We start from the raw sequence: 22,429 nt of genomic DNA, 5'->3' as shown, positions 1-22,429 counted from the left end.
GAATGGTCTGAGCACCAGTTCTCATTCATTTACCATTGACACTTACATTCATTGAACTGTTTTAGGTATACCTTATACTTATTGTACCTCTGGTCTCCAGGACTGTGACCCCTATGCTGTTGGAAATCAATTGGTGCATTTTTGTATATGTTTTTATTTGTTCCCGGGATGTGGTCCTCATTGCCTAGCCCCACGTTTTTGGCCATTCCTAATTGCCTTTAAGAAGGTGGTAGTGAGCTGATGTCTTAAACTTCTGCAGTCCATGGCAGGTAGGCTGACGAAAAGGAACTTTCAATATTTTGACTGGTAGAGGTGACCAGTCTGGAAGTCACTGTCGAAGCTGTAGATGCACAACAGCAATGGCCCGTATCATCCATCTTTCTGGATGTTGTACAGATCACACAGGCTTCTTTGTCCTGTCAAGCTGCTGGAGAGTTGTTGGAGCTGCACTCATCCAGGCCACCAGAGGCTATTTCATCATTCTTGTGCGTTGTAGATGGTGGACAGGCTTTGGGGAGTCTGAGTGACTTGCTGCAGAGTCCTGAGATTTGCTATTCATATTTATGTTATTTAAACGTGAAGTCTTTTAAAGGTGAAAGATCTGTTCATGTTTGCCTAGCAGTAAGCCAAAATTCATTTAATTAGAATCCCTATAGCGTGGAAACAAGTTCTTCATCCTAACAAGTCTACCCTACGAAAAGTAACCCACCCATACCCATTCCCGTACACTATAATCATGTATTTACCCCTGACTAATGCACGTAACCTACATATCCCTTAACACAAGGGGCAATTTAACATGGCCAATTGACCTAATCTGCACATCTTTAGATTGTGGGAGGCAACTCATGCAGACAGAGGGAGAATGTACAAACTCTATACAAGCAGTCACCTGAGGTTGGAATCGAACCTGGGCCCCTGGCACTATGAGGCAGCAGTGCTAACCACTGGATCACTGTGGTGTATTTTGCAGATAACTGATAGAAAAAATATGGTGTATACAATGCCTGAGAGACTCTGTAATTTCATTTACAAGTGCAAGCATAACGGAGTGTTCATGAGTTTACTGACCCACGTTGCTAAATTCAATTACTAAGAGTTGTGTACATGATGTAATACAATGGGAAAGCAAAGGGCATTATGTGGGAAAGGCATTGTCAATTAACATTGCAGCAAAATTGAATTTGTTACCCGAGTTAAGTCACTGCATTTTTATATCTAGTTTGGCCTGATATGCATATGACTCAGTTTCCACATTCCCTTGTGTTTTACTTAACACAGCTGTTGTGTGTACACAAATAAATAATTAAAATTTGTTTAGCTTTGAATACAGCCGAAGCTCAGCTATGTTCTTGAAAAGTATTTAAAGTAGTTTAGCTGTATCTCTGAGACTATCAGCAGGGCATGACGTCATGTTTCAAATGGTGCAAAAACATTTATGGTACTGAAGTAAATAGTTTTGCTGCAAGGCTTTCTACTAACAATGTGCGAACATACATCTTAAAAAAAACTTGAACAATCTGGCATTTTGAATCTCGTGTTATATCGCACAAGTAGGAAAAGACAGGGTAGATGGTTGGAGATTCTAGAACTAGGGGCCCTAGAGTAAAAATTGGGGCCAGATTGTTCAGGACAGATGTTAGGAAGCACTTCTATACACACAGGTTGTTAGATGTTTGAAACACTTCCATAAATGGGAGTGGATACAGGATCTGTTAATTTAAAATCTGAGATAGATACATTTGCTTAACAAAAAAAATTATTACGGGATATGGGCCAAAGGGAGGTGTACAGGTCAGCCGTGATGTAATTGAATGGTGTAACAGGTTTGAGCGGCTGAACAGCTTGCTCCTGTACCTGTGTCCCTGTTATCTGTTTAATGAATGCAACCAGGCCTAGGCCATTTAAACATATGAAGCAGGGGAGGCCATTCGGTAAAATAATGCCTGATCTGATTATGAGCTCAGTCTCCACATTCTCACCTGACCTGATCAATTTTTGGTTCCTTTGTTAGATAAGAACCCATCTACCTTAAAAAAAAATTCTGTTCCCCAGAGTGTGATAGAGGCAGACCTCTAAAGATGCATGACCCTCTGAGAGAAAACATTCCCTTCTCTGTCATAAACAGAAGACCCAGTATTCTTAAATTGTGCCCCCTCATTCTACTGTCTTAGAATCCACCCTACCAAAAGTCCCATCAGGATATTACGTGTCTTGATCAGGAGTGGCAATGGACTAGTGGTAATGCCACTGGACATTAGAACAATCCCGAGCTTCAAGCTACTGTCGTGGGGACAAGAGTTCAAATCCAGATTGTGAAATTCGAGTTCAATTAGCAAACAAAATCTGGAATAAAAATCTAGCCTAACAGTGACCATGTTAATCACTATTAACATTCGCACAATATCCATCTGATTCACACTGTGACACATTCGAGGTAGCTGGAGGTAGAATCTGGATGTTCTGAGGCACAAGATCCCTCTCTCTTTTAATGTTCTTTTGGCAAAAACAACAAACAAATTGAACTGAAGTAAAAAGAAAATAAGACTAATTTCTTTCTTCTTTGTGAAGACAGTTTTAACATGGAAGGACAAAATGTAGAGATGTAGGCTTGGAGGCCAAAGGGCCTGTTCCTGTGTTGTACTGTTCTTTGTTGATATAATTAGCTCAACCCCAACATCTATTTTTCTGAGCATCTTAACAGAGTTAGGTTCTAACAAACCACAGTTTAAATTGAACATATTCATTTTTAAGAAGTATCTTGCTGAACTTTGGGTACGGTGTTAACCTAGTCCTCATCTGACCCCTCAAGTGGATTAAGTTATCCCATGGCACTATTTCAAAGAAGAACAGAGGAACTATTTCCAGTGTCCTGACCATTATTCATCCTTCAGTCGACCTGTTCTGCTTTACAAAAAGTGGTGTTATCTGGTCATTAATGCATTGCTGTTGATGGAAGTTTTTATGTGCAAGACTGCATTTCCAACGGTGCAACAGTAATTACACTTCACGACATACTTCATTGGAAGTGTTTTTGGCTGTTCTACAGTCAGGAATGTAAATGCAAGTCTTTTCTTATTGACCATTGATTCTTAAGATTTTGGTGACTTCTTCCATATTGTCCACATTTAGCCTCGAAACATTTGGTGGAATTATGGAAATAGTGGAACGATTTTTAAATTTCATTCACGGGATGAGGACATCACTGGCTAGACCATCATTTATTGGCCATCTCTAATTGCCCAGAGGGTAGCAGAGAGTCAACCACATCCTGTGGGTCTGGAGTCGCATATAGGCCAGACCAGACCTGGCAATTTCTTTCCATGAAGGACATAAGTGAACCAGATGTTTTTTTCTGACAATCGATTCATGGTTATCATTAGGTTTCTTAATTCCAGATTTTTATTAAATTCAAATTCAACCATCTGTCATGGCAGGATTCGAACCTATGTTCCCAGAAGGTTATTAGGGTCTCTGGATTAACAGTACAGCAATAATACCACTAGGCCATCACCTGCCCTAGATCTACAAATCAATGCATTCAGTGAAAACATATTTTGCACTTGGAACAATTCATGGTACGTTCTATTTTCACGGGTTGAGAAATGCCAGTGGAAAATTCGGTTTGCTTCATCTACCTTGATGCAGACCTTGCCTTTGTGTCCAGAAGCTGCCACAGTCCTGTTTCTTAAATTCCAAATTAATTTGCAGCTTAATTGTCAGCTATGAGGAGTTGTGTAGCAAATGTGCACCATGTTGCAGCCTCAGCACTCTCTGTACGTGTGTGCCAAGCGCAGCAGTGATCAGCCTGTTAACAGCTTTGTTATTCCTACAGACATCAGCAGAAACGGGTGTTTGAAACTGTACGCACAGTGAATCAAGCTGTGAGACAAAGATCGCAGGCACCGTCACCAATGAACATCCCAGGGTCTAACCAGTCCTCAGCAATGAACTCTGGCTTCTCAAGCTGTATCAGCACTCCTCGGTCTAGTTTCCACGGTGGCGACATCACCAATATAGTCATAGACAACAAGACGAACAGCATCCTTTTGGAAACAGAATCAAATGAAATAGGGTAAGAGATATTGACTGCGAACTGGAGTTTTTCTTTTTTTTTGTTCAGATCATTTCAAAGATAAAGGAATGGAGGTCACATCTTGATTGTGATAAGGTGTGCACTTGTGTGAGTGAGGCAACTCCATCGTTTAACCAAGGTGTTTAATGTTCAGTTAAGCGGGAGTTTTGCCACGAGGTTAAAGCACGCGAGGTTATGCCACTGGCACGTCACTGCATAAGTGTATGAGTGTTATCACAATCGAGAGGAGGCAGGCGAGAGAATCTAGGATGTTGCCAGGACTGGAAAAAGGCAGCTCTGAGGAAAAATTGGATAAGTTGCAGGTCATTCTCCTTGGAACAGAGGAGACTGAGGGAAGATTTGATTGAGGTCTACATCTTTGAGAAAAGATGGGATGAAAAGAACCTAATTATTTTAGTGGTGTGGTCAGTAACTAGGACATTGGTTTAATCAATTGGGAGAACAATTAGGGCAGAGATGATGGGGGGGGGGGGGGGGGGTGGAGGGGTGTGGGGAGGAATGGGTGGAAGAAGTTCAGGGTCTTGAACTCACTGCCTAAAAGAGCAGATGTCAGGATAGGTACCGGTAACCTCCAGGGATATGGCCAAAGGCTGGAAATTGGAGCTTGATTTTTGGACATTAGTCATAATGGGCAGAGCGGCCTCGTTCTGTGATATAAACCTTCTGTGACTTCTATGACATAGTGTTGAAATTTCCTGTGCCACTGGAAGGAGACAAATGCAGTTTTAACTGAATTCACCTGTTCATGATTTGTTCATAATAATTGATGGTGCCTGCTGCGGTTTTCCAACAACACTCCGCAATCTTGCACCAGACCGTGCCCCATTACACTCCTGAGAATCTTGAATTCTTTTCACGTACCTAAATTTTGAATCTGGTGCCTCCCATCTCAAGTTGTCTTGAAGTAAAATAAGTTAGTGCTGGAGACAGGATAAAATACTATGTCCCAGTAATTGTTGCTGCTTTCTAGAAGGGGCTGGGGAACACATGAGTTTGAAATGGTACAGTGGCTCAATGGTTAGCACTGCTGCCTCATCGTGCCTGGGACCTGGATTTGGGCGACTGTCTGAAGTTTGCATGTTCTCCTTTTGTCTGCGTGGCTTTCCTCTGGGTGTTCCCACAGTCCAAAGATGTGCGGGTTAGGTGGATTGGCCATGAGAAATTGCCTGTAGTGTCCGGGGATGTGCAGGCCAGCTGGATTAACCATGGGAAATGTAGGGCAATAGAGTAAGGGAGTGAGTCTGGATTGGATGCTCTTCAAAGGATTGATTTGGATTTGAAGGGCTGAATGGCTTACTTCTATAAAGTAAGTCTGTTGTTAGTGGATGAAGGGTCAATGATAAGGGCGCACAGATTTAAAGCAATTGCTACAAGAACCACAGTTGAGGAGGGGAAATAAAAGCAGAAATTGCTGAAATGCTCAGGAAAGATGGATAGAAATATGTGGACAGAGAGAACTGTTAATGGTTCAGGTTGATGACCTAACCATGTAGTGTTTCCTGCTTTTGTTTCCAGCATCTGTAGTCAGTTTGCTTTTGTGATGTAAGGAAATGCTTTTTTTTAATGCAATGAGTGGCTAGGATTTGGAGTGCACTGCCCGAGAAGGTGATATATTTGAATCCGATATTAATGCCCAACTGGGAATGGGATAAATATTTGAAGGAGAAAATGCTCCAGGGATTGCAGGAAGAGTTGGGGGGTTGGAATAAATGGAATATGCTTTGGAATAGTAGGTACATTCCTGATGGATCAAATGGGATTCCAGTCCACAACTGGAAGCAGCTCTTTCATTTTGACATGCTGGCGCTGATCAGAGACTTATAAAAATACTGAAGGGTATGTAAAATAAATCAAACAGTGAACTGTTTAATGAATTAGCATGAATTAAATTGTGAAATAAATAGATCTTTGCCCTCCCCTTTCCCTGATTGGTAAAACTCACTTCATCTCCCTTGATCAATATTTAATTGTTTCATGTTCTGTTCCAGTGAAATTTTGGGCTTAATCTTTTTGAAACCAGACTGATCTTTTGGATACCAGCCCATGGCTGACGGTACTTTGTATAAAAGAATAATTGCTCCCAGGGAATGGGAGAGAAAGGAGCAGAACTGGTTCAGCGCTCCCCTAAGTGACTTTTTCATGAGCCTTGCTAAATTTGAGATTAGCCAGAGTTGATCGGAAACTCGAGGAAAATGTTTCAAAGTGATCCAAACTGGCTTTAATTCCACACCCACCCTCGACTCTCATCAGTAAACTGTTCAGAGGAGACACTGTCACCAGCTACAGACACCAGCGCTCTGATGAAACATTTAAAAGGGACCTGAGGGGCAACTTTTTTGACACCGGGTAGTTTAAATGTGGAATGAGCTGCCAGAGGAAGTGGTAGATGGAAGTATTTTTAAGACATTTGAAAGATATTTGTATAGACATGAACAGAAAGGGTTTCAAGGGATATGGGCCCAGGGGACTCATATTTTGTTTGGGAAACCTGGTCTGCATTGATGAGTTGGGCAGAATGGTCTCTTTCCATGCTGTATAACTCTACAAAAAGGTAAAAGGTTTATATTAATTGCTCACTTGTCAGCTTTGACCAAAATGCCTCACTGAGATGTCCCTTATCATACCCAAGGAAAATATCACTCACTGGTGTACAGGCGTGTTGAGATTAGTTTACGTTTTTCAAAGTAATCCCCTTCTGTGTGTCTTGGATTCAGCCTCCAGTCCCAGAGGTGTTGAATTTACATTGTTGCTCCAATTGCTGATCTGTTAATTATTCAGCTAGCATTAGACCAGGGTTTTTTTATTTGGCTTGGTGTTTAAATATGGACTATAAGTGGCTTTTTTTTTAACCCCTCTGTTTCAGAATTGAGGACAGTGATAAGAAGCTAGGGCAGCCAGGGACTCCCGGATCCAGGGATTTACAGGCAGCTCTCCGTCGCCTGTCTCTAAGGAGAGAGAACTATCTCTGTGAAAGGAGATTTTTCGAAGATGAGCGGGAGAGGAAGTTGCAAGAGCTGGCAGAAAAGGGGGAAATCTCGAGTGGCTCTGCAACACCGACCGAAAGCATCATGTCACTGGGAACCAACCTTTCTGGGATATCTGATTTCACGAGGTTTTCAGGAATGTCTTTCAGCAGCCGATCATACCTGCCAGAGAAACTGCAGATTGTGAAGCCCTTGGAAGGTGATACAAGGCAACGCTCTCTCTCTGTCCTGGTCTTCGATACTCTTTGGTCTCTAATGCATCATAAAACATCAGGAGCGCTTTGTACCAAATATTCTTTCTATTTCAGAGATAGCCAGCCACGGTGTTGGTTTGAGGTCCCTCTGAAATAATCCTGGCTTTTGACCCTTCAGAGAATTGTTACACCGCTCGCTATTGTTGGAAAACCAACAAAATTTTTAATATTAAAGAAACTGCCATCAGCTACCTTGATTAAAGTACTTGTTTGTGTCTGTTTTGAATCTTTTACTACTCTTAATTAACAAACTGAGACCGTCATGTTCATTAACTGCAAAGGAAATTTAGTGCTGAATGGGTTAAATATAAAGGAATATTTCTTACTCCTCCTGTAATTAAAAAAAATTCAGTTTCTTAAAAGCTCAAGATAGTTATGTATTTAATGAAAAAGATACATCTATTATTATTAGCGATACAAGCTTGTTTAATTTGTTTCAATCTATTCACCCATTTTTCAGTTCATGCTCTTGAGATAGAGCAACGCTCATTCATTCATTCATTCTTGTTGCAAATAAAATGTTCTTTGGATTTCTGCCTTTCACTTTTTGGTATCTGTCTCTCATTTCTATTCGTTCTTCCTTTCCATCTCGTTCGCGTGTGTGTGTGTGTAATCTGTTTTCAATTCTTTTTCTACCGTTTTAGGTTTGTTTGCATTCTTTCAATTTATGCCATTAGGTACTGTAATATATATTTAAGCGAGAGATCCCAAGTGATGGTAAAGTCAAGCTATCAGGGGAATCAGCTTTTGAATTATTTATTGATAGTAATACCTTTTTAAATTAAAAATAGTTAAGACTGTTTGGGAAGGTGCTGTATTTTCCAAAACTTTTAGCTTCTGCTCCAAATACTTGTCATATTTATGGTAATTGTCGGTATTTGGTTTTGAGCCAGAATCTTCTAATACTGATCAGATAGATATGGACAAAACATCATTTAAAATCAGACTTGCTGAGGGCAAGACCAGTTCTTTTGAACTGACTAACTTGAGTAACAGTGATGGGCTCACGGCAATGTTTATTCAATGGGAAGTGGCAAGGAAACTGATCATAACCCAGAGCCTTGTATTTATGCACAGCAAAAGGCATTTATTCGGTCAAGTGATTAGAAGTGTGATTGTGAAATGGTTCGTAAAATTATATGATGGTATTTGTGAAATCAATAACTTTGATATCTACCCTGATTGCGGTCTTTGTGCGATGATAAAAGTTGGTGCAGCTTATAAACTGCTCCTAGCCTTTTTCCGAGCACATACCTCTTGTAGCCAAACATTTGATTGACAAACAATTGTTTGTCAATGTGAGAGAGCGCATCCTAGTTAGTCTTTTGTAGACTGAATTTCCTTTGCAATGCAATATATGAACATGATTTTTGGTGATACCTTTTGGAGTTATTTTGTAAATGGGCAAACATTGGGGAAATTGGTTGTTTTTCATTCATGTATATTTGAAACTACTAGATCACGCTGCTTTTAAAATTCTCTTACTTTAAATTATTATATATCTTGAAACACAAGTACAGCATTATCCCCATGTTTAAAAATGGATTAATTGAAAATGCATAAAGATACTTGTATCATCAAAAGTATTAGCTTCTGATGCAGTCTTTTTGCCAAGTTTTCAATTGACTCTAGGCTAGATCTGTTGCTTGATAATATCCCAAAGCTTAGCAACCCAGACAGCTGCAGTTTTTGCCACTGTTTTGTGTTGACTTAGTTCATCTCAGCCATATGGGGTCCTATAATTGGTCTCTGTGGACTCCTGTCATAATTGCTGTCCAGTACCTTAGACTGGAGTGTGAAGAGTGTTCCCTGGTGACCTACTGGAAGTTTGTCATTGCCCATGAGAGAGAATATCCCAGTGTGAATCAATACCTTAGTGAAAGGTAAAAATAAACACTTTTTAATTCTTGAATTTGACCTTCATCTGAGTAATCAATTGCATGGGTGACTATGAAACCAGCAAATTTCTTTTTAAGAGGCTAGCATACGCATGTGGAAACAGATTATTTTTCTCTTCACCTGTAAGTGTGAACGATTGTGCAAAGCTGACACCTACAACTGGAAGTGGACGCATATATTTGCAGTGATCCCTACCGGTAATATTATCAGAATATTGACTTGCTGAAGGCATTTGTTAACAAACGGATGTTAACAATTGGAAAATGCTTCTTTAATTTGCCTTGAGCATTACTTGTTTTGAAATGTTTATTCTCTCATTTATTTGCCGCTAACCCATCACGATTAACTGCTTTGTACTAATTTTGCTCCAAAAGTGACTAACGCTAATATGTTATCTAATGGTGAAGGTTTGCCAGAACTATCCTAAAGGAAGGAATTAAATGGCACTAATTATAATGACTAAACTGAAATTGTACCTTGCAGTCTCCAATGGATAGCTATAATAGCATGCTCGCCTCTTAAAAGGTTAAAACATCTCCTGGGATGACAAAATCTGTTATGTTACAGAACATCAGTGGGGAAGGCAGACTTCCAGTATTTCACAGTTTCCTATTAAATTGATCTCTTTTTTTAAAAGAGCACTGTTTAATGAAATCAAATGAGTTGATGTGCACATAGCATGTAATATTAGAGAAGCTATTTTTAAAAATTAGATGCTTAATTTGTTAATGCATTAAAAGCGCATGCATGACTTGGCAGTGTAACACTTCCGCCTACTTCTTAAATCACCGCTATTAATTGTCTTTGTTTCAATAGCCACCTTATTTGATTATAGATGCAAATGTGTTTGTCTTAACAGGTTCAGCAACTTTGCACCACTGGCAACAACTGGCCCAGCCAAACCTTGGAGGAATCCTTGACCCACGGCCTGGTGTTGTCACCAAGGGCTTCAGGCCTCTTGAGCTGGACACTGAGCAGGTGTACCACTTAACGGATTATGAAGAAGATGAACCCGGCGACCCTTCTTTCCGGGGCCTAGCTACCTCAACCCCGGTTCAGCACAGGGAGACCTCAGGTGAGAGGTCGAATGAACAAGTGCCTGTATCACACAGCAAGACTTTAGTGATGCAGTGTCAGCCAAACAAAGTGGAGACACAGGAGACAGCGGATGGTGATGAGGCTTCTGGTGAGGGAGCATCTCCTGTCACATAGAATTACTATTCGACAGGATGTTAACTAAATGTTGGAGCATTTGGTTCAGGTCAAACTACTACCTCTACATCGTCACACCTTATTAAGTGGTGCACTTTCATTCTCAGATCAGTTTCTGATTTAAACCGTAATGTAGCATAGAAACCAATGTTCGGTTAAATACCCTCACTCTCTGCCATTCCGTTAAAAGCTCTTATTTATGATTCAGTATATCACTTTTTTAAAAGTATGAGCTAGTTTTTGCACTTTACTTTCTGTTTCTGTTCCTTTGTTAGCTCTTCACTCGATGATGTGTCAGGATATTGTGTTTGTGGATCTTTCTGCTCATGTGATAGTCCAGTAAGGAACAGTTATTTGAGAGCGGGAATCCTGGAACCTAAATTGTGTTCATCTACATTTTGGAGGTTGTATAAATTCCTCTTGGGCATCAGATGAATAGGTGTAAACTGTAGGAAACTTTCCCATGTTTTCAAATCATTTAAATTCAGTGGGGTTGATATTCTCTCTTTTACAATGCATATGGCAAGTCCCTTATTTAATTCTTCTATTTGGCTGTTGTCAGTATGATGGCCAAAGTGTGAAAGTATGTGAGTTAAACTGTTGATAGACACTGAAATGCCAAAGATAAACTAATTTCTTGTTTCTGTGAGCTTCATGCCAAATCTGCAGTTACTTTACGCAATGCAAATTTAGCAGTATACCCGTTAAGTCGCGTGCAACTTATTTTAAATATTATATTTGGGAAGTTTATGACAAAAGTAAAAATTTCCACCGACTTGGTAACTGTTTTCACTGAACTAGTGACCAATCATTACCATAAATGTATACATTGTGCATTTTTAATGTGGAGCATCAAGATTGCAGCCCTAGAGGAGGCAATGAAATGGAGATGCTAATGAAATTTCCAGCTTCGGTGGGGCTTCCCAATGGCTTTTTGTCCCTTTTTGTCCTTTCTTCCTTTAAACATTTGCTTGGATCAGAAATATTGGTCACCCTCTAATATTGACTAAGTCAATAGCTCTTTATTTGTGAATGAACTTGTGAAAGTTGACTTGTGTGTAGTATTTACAAATACGCTAATCATGCCTTTGGCTGATATTACTGCCTGCCATTTCCCAGTGAGGATCAAGACCACAAACCCTGATTTTGTTTTTAAACTCCCCCTACATTGCTTGGGCCCACAGAAGCTAAATGTATTATTTAATCTAATACTGCTATTTAAGGGTAGGTGGGATATTCCTGGTCTGAGTGGCTCAACCATACACCGGTTAAAGTTGTTGTGCTGTTCTCAATAAGGGTATACTTATTGGCCAGCAGCTGTGTAATCATGTCCCAACATTAGTCATTGCTTCCAGGAAGGAGAAGAACCAGGTTAAGGGGTGAAGGAAAACTGATGTCTTGACACTTTCTTCCATTTGATGGTTCATTTGCATTGCTAATTATTTTCAGAAAAGCAGTTTATGAAGGGGGAGGTGATTCAAAGAAATGTATTGTGACTGATGTAGAGTACAAGTGCAACAAATTAACCAGTTTGTAATCTAGAAACTGGTGAGATTCTACCCTTCCAGGTATTAAGGTACTTAGAATAAGCCCAACTTTGCTAGTTTAAGAATGGAGTTTTGTTCCATCTTCTAATTTTCTCCAGTTTCTCTGGAGTTTAAAAAAAATTACTTGCTGATTTGCATGGATTAATTGAATAGATATTTTCTTTAATTAATGATTCATTATTATTTAAATTCACTACCCACCTGAAATGTTATTTAAGGTATGTTCATTTAATTATGTTCTATTACATGTTAAAAAATTTTTCTAAAGCCAAGACTGAGCTGATGAATGAAATGGTTAAATACTCCCTGTAAAATGCACTCTTAAAAACTCTTGGACGCAAGATTGCAGTCATGGAGAAAGGGACATACACATTTGGACAAATCAATAAAGTAGATCTACTGCATCTATAAGTGCACTGGAAAGCTAAATGACAGTGTTTTTTCTAAAACAATAAGTTATTTCCCTTGGCTTTTCTCATGTATGTTAGTCTTATTCTTCCTGTTTCTGAAAATTACGAAGCCTTTTAAGAAAGTGAAACTTTTCTTTGTCATTTAAGCTGCAAGTAGATTAGATCATGTAGATTTGCAGAAAACCAAGCTATTGCTGTAACGTTAACTATTATTTAAACAGAAAAGGTAGTTTTTATCTCAATATTTCATATATTTATGGCACAACACAATCTCACTGTGTATCCAAATGGATCCAAGCCAGACAGTCAGACAAACCAAGACATGTTTCTTTGTGAGAGTTTATTAACTAGTCCATCTAGCAGGTCACTCCACACTTCACTTGTTCCCCCTTCACCCCAATCTCATTTGTTTCCCTTTTATATCCACCCAGTCAATGATATTTTCTAATTGACTTCTTCAGAGAAGTTATGACAAACCACTGGAGAAAGTGTGACTTGAACCTTGACCCAGAGGTAGGGACACTACCACTGTGCTGCAAGAGAGCCTTCAACCCACTTAATATTTTTTTGTCCCAGATTTTATTACACACTTCAGGTGGGGCTTGAACCCAGGCAACCTAGTCCAGGGGTATGGACACTACCACTGTGCCACAAGAGCCCTTGTTTCCTCTGTCCAACCTAGTTTTCTAATTAACCTGATCAGAGATGTTATTACGCACCTCTGGAGCAGGTGGGGCTTGAAACTAGGCCTCCTGGTTTAGGGATAGGAACACTGCCAATTGCTGCCGAGAGGACTCCCTCCCACCCCCCACCCCCCAATATGCACCTAGCCAATTAATCAGTTTATTAACCTCAATCACCTGTCTAACTACTTTCTGTATTAGCATTGTACGAAGGGATTTATATTCTTTATAATAACCAACTCTTATGTGCTAGTTCCTCAAAGTCGCTCTGGAATCAACTGAACTGAGGTTCCTCTTCATCGGTTCCTGAGTGAGCTGATGCATTCATGGCTGAGTGTTTCTTGTGTGTAATTCTTTCAGCTTCAGCATGTTCCAAGCAGAGTCATTGATCCTGCTGAGCATTATCAGTGTGTTGATTTGGGATGTTGAAATAATGCTATAATGAGGTTTAAAAATGAATGCCTTCTACCCTTCCCAGTCCAGGCAGACCTGAACTCCTGTGGAAAAAATAAATATTAAGACAATACAAAATCTGAGAATTGTATCTAATTTTGGAGAAAGATGGATGGCTGGTCTGGAAAGGGTTGCATAGTCTGGGGTTGACTTTGTCAAAAATTTGATTATTAGCTTTAAATGATTGCTGCAATAGCTGCTGATGTCTGTGTTTTCTGCTGTTTTCCTTTCCTTCCCAACCCCAACCTCTCGATCTCTTACTTCAGTCTACTATCCTGGTAAATGTATGTCACACACCAGCTCCACCTTTACCTTCACAACCTGCCGCATTCTTCATCCCTCTGATGAACTCGCACAAGTCACTTCAAGGTAAGTGCAGGGCCTTCTTCACGTTTGTGTGCTGACAAACCAATTTTAACTTGTATTGTTTTTTTAAAAAAACTTTAAGGAAACTTAAGTGCATGAGGACTGTTCTGAGTAAGGTTTATACCGGGCTCTGATGCTCTCTCCACAGATGCAGCCAGACCTGCTCAGTTTCTCCAGCACTTTTTTTGGGTATAAGGAATTAAACTATTTATTGCTGCTTTTGTAGGGTACTTTCAGACGTATATAATCAATATTTTAAAGTCTTGCAGGTATGTTAAATTTAGAACTGGACAGAAAACTGACTGTAATAGGATGGACTGGGGTTGGGAAAGATCCTTTGAATTATGATTAATTTACTGCAGATGTCTCACTTTAAACTACCTTAATTGCAGATGATTTTGAAATCATTGACTAATCTTCCTTGTTAAAATAAATAGATTTTTCAATTCATGTAGACTAGTCAGTCCTAAACAAGTTTGTTAATGGCTCTATCCATCAGATATTGTTACAATGTAAAGCCTATTCAAATGAACATACATACAAATTATGAGCAAAAATAGGTTATTTACCCCTTTAAGCCTGTTTTGCCATTCAATAAGTTCATGGCTTATCTGTCTGTGTTCCAAATTTCTCTCACCATCGATCCCTAATAATCTTTCATTCCCTTGCCTGACCAGGATCACTCTGCCTCTGCCTTAAAAAATCCTACTTCATTGGTTCCATTGGGGCAGCACAGTGTCTCAGTGGTTAGCACTGCTGCCTTACTGCACCTTGGGTGACTGTCTGTGTGGAGTTTGCACGTTCTCCCTGTGTCTGCATCGGTTTCCTCCGGGTGCTCCGGTTTCCTCCCACGGTCCAAAGATGTGCAGGCCAGGTGAATTGGCCATGCTAAATTGCCTGTTGTGGTAGCTGCATTAGTCAGAGAGAAATGCATCTGGGTGGGTTACTCTTCGGAGGGTCGGTGTGGACTTGTTGGGCCGAAGGGCCTGTTTCCACATTGTAGGGAATCTAATCAAATTGCCTTTTGAGACAGAGTTCTAAAGTTGCGCAGCCCTCAGAAAAAGAAAATCACCCTCATCCTAAAAGGGGGTTCCCAATTTTAAAACAATGCCTCCTAATGCTGAACTCCTCCACACGAGGAAACACCCTTTCTTATCAAGACCATTTAGGATCGTATAAAATTCAATTGAATAAACGCTTACTCTTCTAAACTTTAATGAAAGCAAGTCCAGCCTGTCCAACCTTGTCTATAAGCCAGCTCACTCGTTCCAGGTATCAGTACCATAAACTTCCTCTGGACCAGCTCCAATGCATTTACATCTTTCCCAAAATAACTGACAAACAACATCCTGACTTTTGTTATATTACTCTCAAAATAAAGAGCAGCACTTCAGTCGCTGCCTCACCGTTTGTTGCATAATGTTTTGTTATTGATGTGCATGAGCACCTAAATCTCTCTGCACTTCACAGTTCCACAGTGGTTCAATGTTAAAACAGTATTCTGCTTTATTATTTTTTCTGCAAAGTGAACGACTCCCATTTATGTTCACATCTGCCAGATTTTCAATGATCCACTTAAGCCAGCTGTAACAAAATAAACGCAGAACTCTGGATGCTGAAGATCTGAAACACACAAAGACCGAAATTGCTGAAGAAACTCCACATGCTGGCAGTATTTGTTGGCAGAGAAAATAGAGTTAACATTTTAGATTAGATTAGATTACCTACAGTGTGGAAACAGGCCCCTCGGCCCAACAAGTCCACACCGACCCGCCGAAGCGCAACCCACCCATACCCCTACATTTACCCCTTACCTAACACTACGGGGAATTTAGCATGGCCAATTCACCTGACCCGCACATCTTTGGACTGTGGGAGGAAACCGGAGCACCCGGAGGAAGTCCACGCAGACACAGAGAGAACGTGCAAACTCCACACAGTCATTCGCCTGAGTCGGGAATTGAACCCGGGTTTCAGGCGCTGTGAGGCAGCAGTGCTAACCACTGTGCCACCGTGCCAGACCTGCTGAATTATTTCAGTCTGCATCTTCATTAGGTCATCTTTGCAACATACCTTCCTACTCAATTGTGCACAGGTCTGTGTCCCATTATCTCAGGAAGAATGTACTGGCCCTGGAGTGTGCTCAGAGGAGGTTCATGAGAGTGGTCCCAGGAATGAAAAGCTTAACATTTGAGAAATGTTTGAGGGCTCTGGGTCTATACTCGATGGAGTTTACTGGGATGAGGTGAGGTGGGAGTATCTAATTAAAACATAGAATACTGAATGGTCTGAACAGAGAAGATGTTGGGAAGATGTTTCCATTGTTTGAAGGGACTAGGACCCAAGGACATAGCCTTAGATTAAAAGAAAAACCTACTAGAACAGAGATAAGGAAAAACTTCTTTAGCCAGAGACTGGTGAATCTATGGAATTTATTTCCACACAAGGGTGTAGGGGCCAGGACATTAAATATATTTAAGGCTGAGGTAAATAGGTTCTTGAGGATCAAGGGTTACAGGAAGAAAGTGGGAGAATGGGGTTGAGTAACTTATCAGCAATGATTGGATGGTGGAGCAGACTCGATTGGCTGAATGGTCTAGTTTCTGCTCTTGTGTCTTATGGTTTTACACTTGTCATGCTTACAAACTCACTTGCTGTGCATTTATTTACAGGATCACTGTTCTAAAGTAATGTAATTTGAAGGGACTTATAGATAAAAATGCTGGAATAAATTGGTAGATTTGCATTATTTAAGCCAGGCACAGCCTAATTAAACCCATCATGTTCTTTACTTTAATATTAATTTGGAAAACCAAGTTTTAATCTCAGACTTCACTCTTTTCCTAGAAATGAGGCTGTTGAACTTGGAATCTTCCTCTACATTTTGTCAGTGGTGTATATCTGTTTTTGTAAATGTGTGTATTTTAACATCAGCAAACCCTTGGAGACATGCCCTGGAGTTGAACACTATTAGACCTAATTTGTGTGATGATTTATGAGTTTGAAGATATGGACCAACCTAATTTTGGGTGCAAAAATTGTTTGGTCAAGTAACTGAAAGAGAACAGGTCACCTTCCGTCATATGATTCTGCAACTGAATGAGTTGGAAAGCTATAAGTGCAGGACAATGCAAATGCTAACAATATTGGCATAAAATGACACTGAACAACTTTCTAACAGCTAATGATCTTCCACAGGTCTGATGAGGATGATGAAATTGCAGTATGTCACCGTATTTGAAGGGAAATATAGGGCAAAGATTGACCCACGAGGGTGAGATGCACTGCCAGTGATATCCAAGCTGGCCCAATAGAGGTGGAAGTGAGGCATGTGGAAAACGTAATAATTCTAACCAAGTAGCTGTTGATGCACTATCCCTAACCGTGTTTTGTCCAGTACTAGAATATCAAGCTAACGGTTGCTTGCCATTCAACATAGCTCCATTATGTAGTTGGTACATAGGGGCAATATTTGAAAAGTGCAAGTCCTAAGAAACTATAGGGAAAGATTTGGTGATAAATGAGTAAATTGGCAGTGTTTAAAGTGCCCTGTTTTAGCAGTGTCAAGTGACTAGTTATCAAGGAGTGTTCCCCTGTTGATGAATGTGGTCTGCTTTGATTTCCAATTATTGGTGGCATAGTATTGTTTATTTGCTATTTCACATTAATTAAGGTGGAAACATAAGAAAGCATGCCACAAGTATTGGAAGTTTTGATTTCATGCACAGATCAGGCACCTATGTACTCTTGTGGATTCTGTCTGAACTGTTTAGCCTGTTGGGGCAAAACTCTGTAAATATTCCCTATCTCTACAATGGGGTGCTGATGTTGCAGAATCCCAGAATATTTGCCAGTCCCAGCTCCTCTTCAAATTTTGCGAGTCTTTTGTGCTTCAGCAAATAGTCCGATCTGAGCTCAGGCAACACAGCACCAATGCCACACTTGATCATCTCAAGTTGTACTGATCTTAATCTCACTCCAGCTCCTTTGATTTGTTAAATAATACAACATTGACTTATTTGTTTTTAGAAGCAATGAGTGATGGGGATGTTTTGACACCTAGAAACACATTATTTTTTTAACGGGAAAATAGGCTAATCGGTTTGTACATGGGCCATGTTTTTTTTTTTAGATTAGATTAGATTACTTACAGTGTGGAAACAGGCCCTTCGGCCCAACATGTCCACACCGACCCGCCGAAGCGCAACTCACCCATACCCCTACATATACCCCTTACTTAACACTACGGACAATTTAGCATGGCCAATTCACCTGACCCACACATCTTTTGACTGTGGGAGGAAACCGGAGCACCCGGAGGAAACCCACGCAGACACGGGGAGAACGTGCAAACTCCACACAGTCAGTCGCCTGAGGTGGGAATTGAACCCAGGTCCCTGGCGCTGTGAGGCAGCAGTGCTAACCACTGTACCACCGTGCCGCCTAAATGGTCTAGTTTCTGCTCTTGTGTCTTATGGTTTTACACTTGTCATGCTTACAAACTCACTTGCTGTGCATTTATGTTATGTAGGATGTGGCAGCATATACATCTACAGAAATATTTGTGTATACACATTTCTGCTAGTTTGTTTAATTTGCACAAATGTACCTTATCTCATGTTGGTTAAACCAGGTCCAGTTGTTGTTCCGAAAATTGCATATGTGTCAAAATAATCACACATATTTAAAAGCCCTGCGGCTAAGTGTGTTGTGGTTATTTAGTTACAATGACCTTGATGGAGGGAAAGTGTGCTGGAAATCAAGTTCCACTACCCTGTGAGCCAAAAGTATAAATGCCTTGCGCCAACACCAAAATCATCTTGTTTCTTATTATGGTTACCTAGAATGAGAGACTTTCACCAGGTTTCGTAAATAAATTCAAAATAAATTTGATTAAAGAATAATGTTGTTCTCAATAAATAGCTAGCAAAATGGGTAATTAACTAAACTACTATGTTCCTGTTACTCCAAGCACTCACCAGTCATAGACAGAATAGAATGCAGTGCCTGAGAGTGTGGTGAGACACATTCAATGTTGGCTTTCAGAAGTGAAGTTGGGTGATAATTTGAAGAGAATGTGGGGAACGGAATTCTTTTACATTGGGTCAGCATGGACATGATGGGCCAAATGGTAAATTCCTGTCCTATAATCATTCAATGACACATCAGATGGTCTGTAGCTAACGTTGGGAGAAGGTGTCCTATGACAGTTAGGCAGTTTCCCAGAGTCTTGGTGGAGACCTCTTGCCAGAAAATGCAGTGCGTTTTTGATCAGGAATATACTTTGGGGGTGGGGGAAGGTAGGTGGTTCACTGAACATTTAGAAAGTTGATTAATGTGGGGTTCTAGATGGCTGTAGAAGGGAAATGCAGACACACCTGGTTGTTACCAGGGTTACATCAAGGTGAAATTGTATAACCCAATCATGTAACTTCTTGTAATTTGGAAGATTTAAGAGTTGATCTGATTGGATTTTTTTAGCATTTTGAAAGGGATAATTGAGGCAGAGAGAGGGAAACGTTTTCTGTCAGTGGATGAGTCCAAGATGAAGCAACATAATCTTTAATCTTTGTTAGGCAAATGTGTTAAAGATGTGGAGCTGTAATAGTTAGGGAGATACCACCCATAATCTTTCCAAATGGTGAAACGTGTTGAAGACGATGGAGTGAATGCTCCCTTTTCCCATGTGGTGACCTTTTTTCTTTTAAATGGAACTCCGAGTGAACTTTGATAAGTACAAAAAATTTGGGAAATCTCAGTTCAATTCTGAATAGGCAAGAGTTCCTAGAACAAATCTCCTACTCATTTTAACATTGTCTTAATGACAATGCCAATTTTTTTGAGTGGGTATGCATTGACGTGTGATTATGTGTCATAGGGAAAGCCATTGACTTTGGAAATGTGAGCACATTGTTTGAGAGAGAAGGCAGCCCATCTCTCTGTCCAAAAGCCAGTAATACAACAATGCCAAAAATAGGAGCAGGGGTAGATCATTCCATTTGGCCCATCTAGACTATTCCTTGTTCAATATAGTCAAAAATTGCACAACACCAGGTTTAGTCCAACAGGTTTATTTGCAAGTACTAGCTTTCGGAGCACTGCTCTTTCATCAGATGGAGGGCCTGCGCTCTGAAAGCTAGTACTTCTAAAGAAACCTGTTAGACTAAACCTGGTGTTGTGATTTTTAACTTTATCCACCCCAGTCCAACACCGACTCCTTGATATTTTGTGCAGCTATATCTCCGCTTTCTGGCTCACCCTCCATATTGTGTGTGTGATTGTCCCTTCATGAGGTTGAAAACTCCTTGTGTGATTTTTACAAATCATTTGTGCAGAGAGGGTACTTGATTTTCTCCAGGTTGTCACCATTCTGAATTTGCAATTAATTGTCAGAACATAATGAGGGAAATAAGTTTTCTTGGGAGTGCCCCCAGGGAGCTAGTGTGCTCATTTCCTTTGACCTTTTCATAACCTCCTATCATGAAGGCTCATATCACTTTACTAACAAGCTAAGGAAATAAGAATTCTTAACAACAATTAATCATTGATCACCAATATGAGGAATACTTGAGAATTATCTCTCTTTTTGTTACTCGTTTTCTATCTCTATTCTATTGTAACTCTGCTTGTCTCTGCTCGAGATTTTAACTCACCATGTCAGCTGGGTTTTTTTTAATGCAAATTGATGTCATGCTTTTCTGTGTTAAATACAATCATAAATATAGATGCTTTGGGCTTTTCAGCCTTCATTAAAGCATGCGTATTTTACATGTTCTGTTCAGTCACAATATTTCTGTGATTTCAGTATATTCTGTGTCTGTTTCTCTGGGGTTATGTCTATTCGCATTAGTGAGCTTTTTAAACTATTCTGTTTTGTTTTTTAAAAGTTAATTGAGACCGTTGGCTTTGCTGGGGCCAGCATTTATTGCCTATACTAAGTTCCCCCGAGACGCTGGTGGTGAGCTACCTTCTCAAACCACCACAGTCCTTATTATGTTGAAACACTCAATGCTGCTAGGGAGGGAGATCTAGGGTTTTGATCCATGACATTGAAAGAATGGGGATATAGTTCCAAGTTGGGATGATGTGTGACTTGGAGGGAAACTTGCAAGCAGTAATGTTCCTCCTCCTCCTCACTGTAATTTAAAAAAGTAGAATGCCTCTTGTTACTTAGGGAGCCATTATTTCAAAAATGAGTTTCATGTATGTATAACAATGGACTTGCTAAGTTTTTTTTTCCTGTTTTCTCTCCCCCCTCTTAGTGTTCACTCTGCGCCTGCTCCAGTTTGTGGGATCTTGAATAATATAAAATCAACTCCAGTTGGTACTCCGTGTACACCTCGGCGCTTGAGCTTGGCTGAATCCTTCACTAACCTCCGTGAAGGTACTACCACAATGAGCATCTCTCTGGGCCTGGTTAAGTTACTGAAGGAGCGAGGGATTTCAGCAGCTGTGTACAATCCATACAGCTGGGACAGGATGGGCCTCAACAACACTGCAAACTTCCATATTCCCAAACCAACCTTTGTACCATCTACCCCACCCAACTCACCATTGTATTCCCTGTGCCCATCTCCATCTCCATTTGAATGCAAGGGCACTTGCAGTCACTATGACAATTTCCTGGCCTCTAAGCCAGCCAGTTCCATGTTAAAGGAAATGAGAGGGGACAAACCAATGAGGCACAGTGAAAGCCAGACAGATGTGAGTATCTCCAAAATCAACCTGGTTGACAAAGTGAAGAGGCTTGGCATTGCCAAAGTAGTCCAGCCAAGTGTTACACCCGTGCAGGAGTCTTCAGTGATGGACAACAAAGGACCCTTTCTTAACAGGGCCCCAGGGTCAGTGAACGCCTTTGCCCAGGGCAGTCTGATGGGTGAGAGCCTCGCATTAGGCTGCACCCAAGTGGTCACTGGTGCTATTGGAGGGATTCAGCTGAACACCGGCATCCGACGGAATCGCAGTTTCCCCACTATGGTGGGTGCCAGCATGCAAATGAAAGGACCTGCTCCAATGAGTTCAGGAATCCTTATGGGAGCCAAAATACCCAAACAGACTAATCTACAATAAGAGTTAAGCACAGTGTTGGTTGACTACCAATGAACTGACTTTGTGTTTGATACATTGACTTAGTGCCTGATAGGAATAAAACAAACTTTGTAAAATTATGTATATAGATTTACAGTCTGAAATTCATTGGACGCAACTAATTTAATTTAAGGACTTAGCTATACATATGTATATATATATATATTAAGGATGTACTCTTCTGTGATTTAAAACATGCACTCACATTGAAGTGGATGTTCTAAGATTAACTTTTTAATGAATGCAGGTAGATTGAATTTTGCACTGTTTAATGATGATTTGACTACACAGTACAATCAGAGACTTGGAGCTGCTTTGTACTTAGTATGCAGTCCATTTCAGTGTCATCACTGTGTACCTGTTATGGACATGCAGAGGACATTGTTTTAACTAATGCACTGTATTTTAAAGAAAAATAATTTGTTTCATTGTATGAA

At 40.3% G+C, this 22,429-nt stretch overlaps 1 protein-coding gene across 7 annotated transcripts in view; it reads left to right on the top strand.

The window, feature by feature from the left end:
- Nucleotides 1-22,429, top strand: part of trak1a (trafficking protein, kinesin binding 1a) — a 118,558-nt gene extending 96,129 nt beyond the window's left edge. For 2 of the 7 annotated variants that reach the window (XM_060850222.1, XM_060850219.1), the window contains 6 exons: nucleotides 3,836-4,075; nucleotides 6,960-7,279; nucleotides 10,093-10,308; nucleotides 13,805-13,907; nucleotides 17,103-17,178; nucleotides 21,167-21,238. In XM_060850222.1, the coding sequence (XP_060706205.1) occupies nucleotides 3,836-4,075; nucleotides 6,960-7,279; nucleotides 10,093-10,308; nucleotides 13,805-13,907; nucleotides 17,103-17,145 (922 nt within the window). In that variant the 3' untranslated portion in view covers nucleotides 17,146-17,178; nucleotides 21,167-21,238. Of the gene's footprint in view, nucleotides 1-3,835; nucleotides 4,076-6,959; nucleotides 7,618-10,092; nucleotides 10,420-13,804; nucleotides 13,908-17,102; nucleotides 17,179-21,166 lie in introns of those variants that run through there. The other 5 variants (XM_060850221.1, XM_060850217.1, XM_060850218.1 and 2 more) reach the window with 3 other exon arrangements.

Source organism: Hemiscyllium ocellatum, chromosome 34 (genome assembly GCF_020745735.1).
Source record: "Hemiscyllium ocellatum isolate sHemOce1 chromosome 34, sHemOce1.pat.X.cur, whole genome shotgun sequence".
NCBI lineage: Eukaryota > Metazoa > Chordata > Chondrichthyes > Orectolobiformes > Hemiscylliidae > Hemiscyllium > Hemiscyllium ocellatum.
This window is presented reverse-complemented; position numbering and strand designations above follow the sequence as displayed.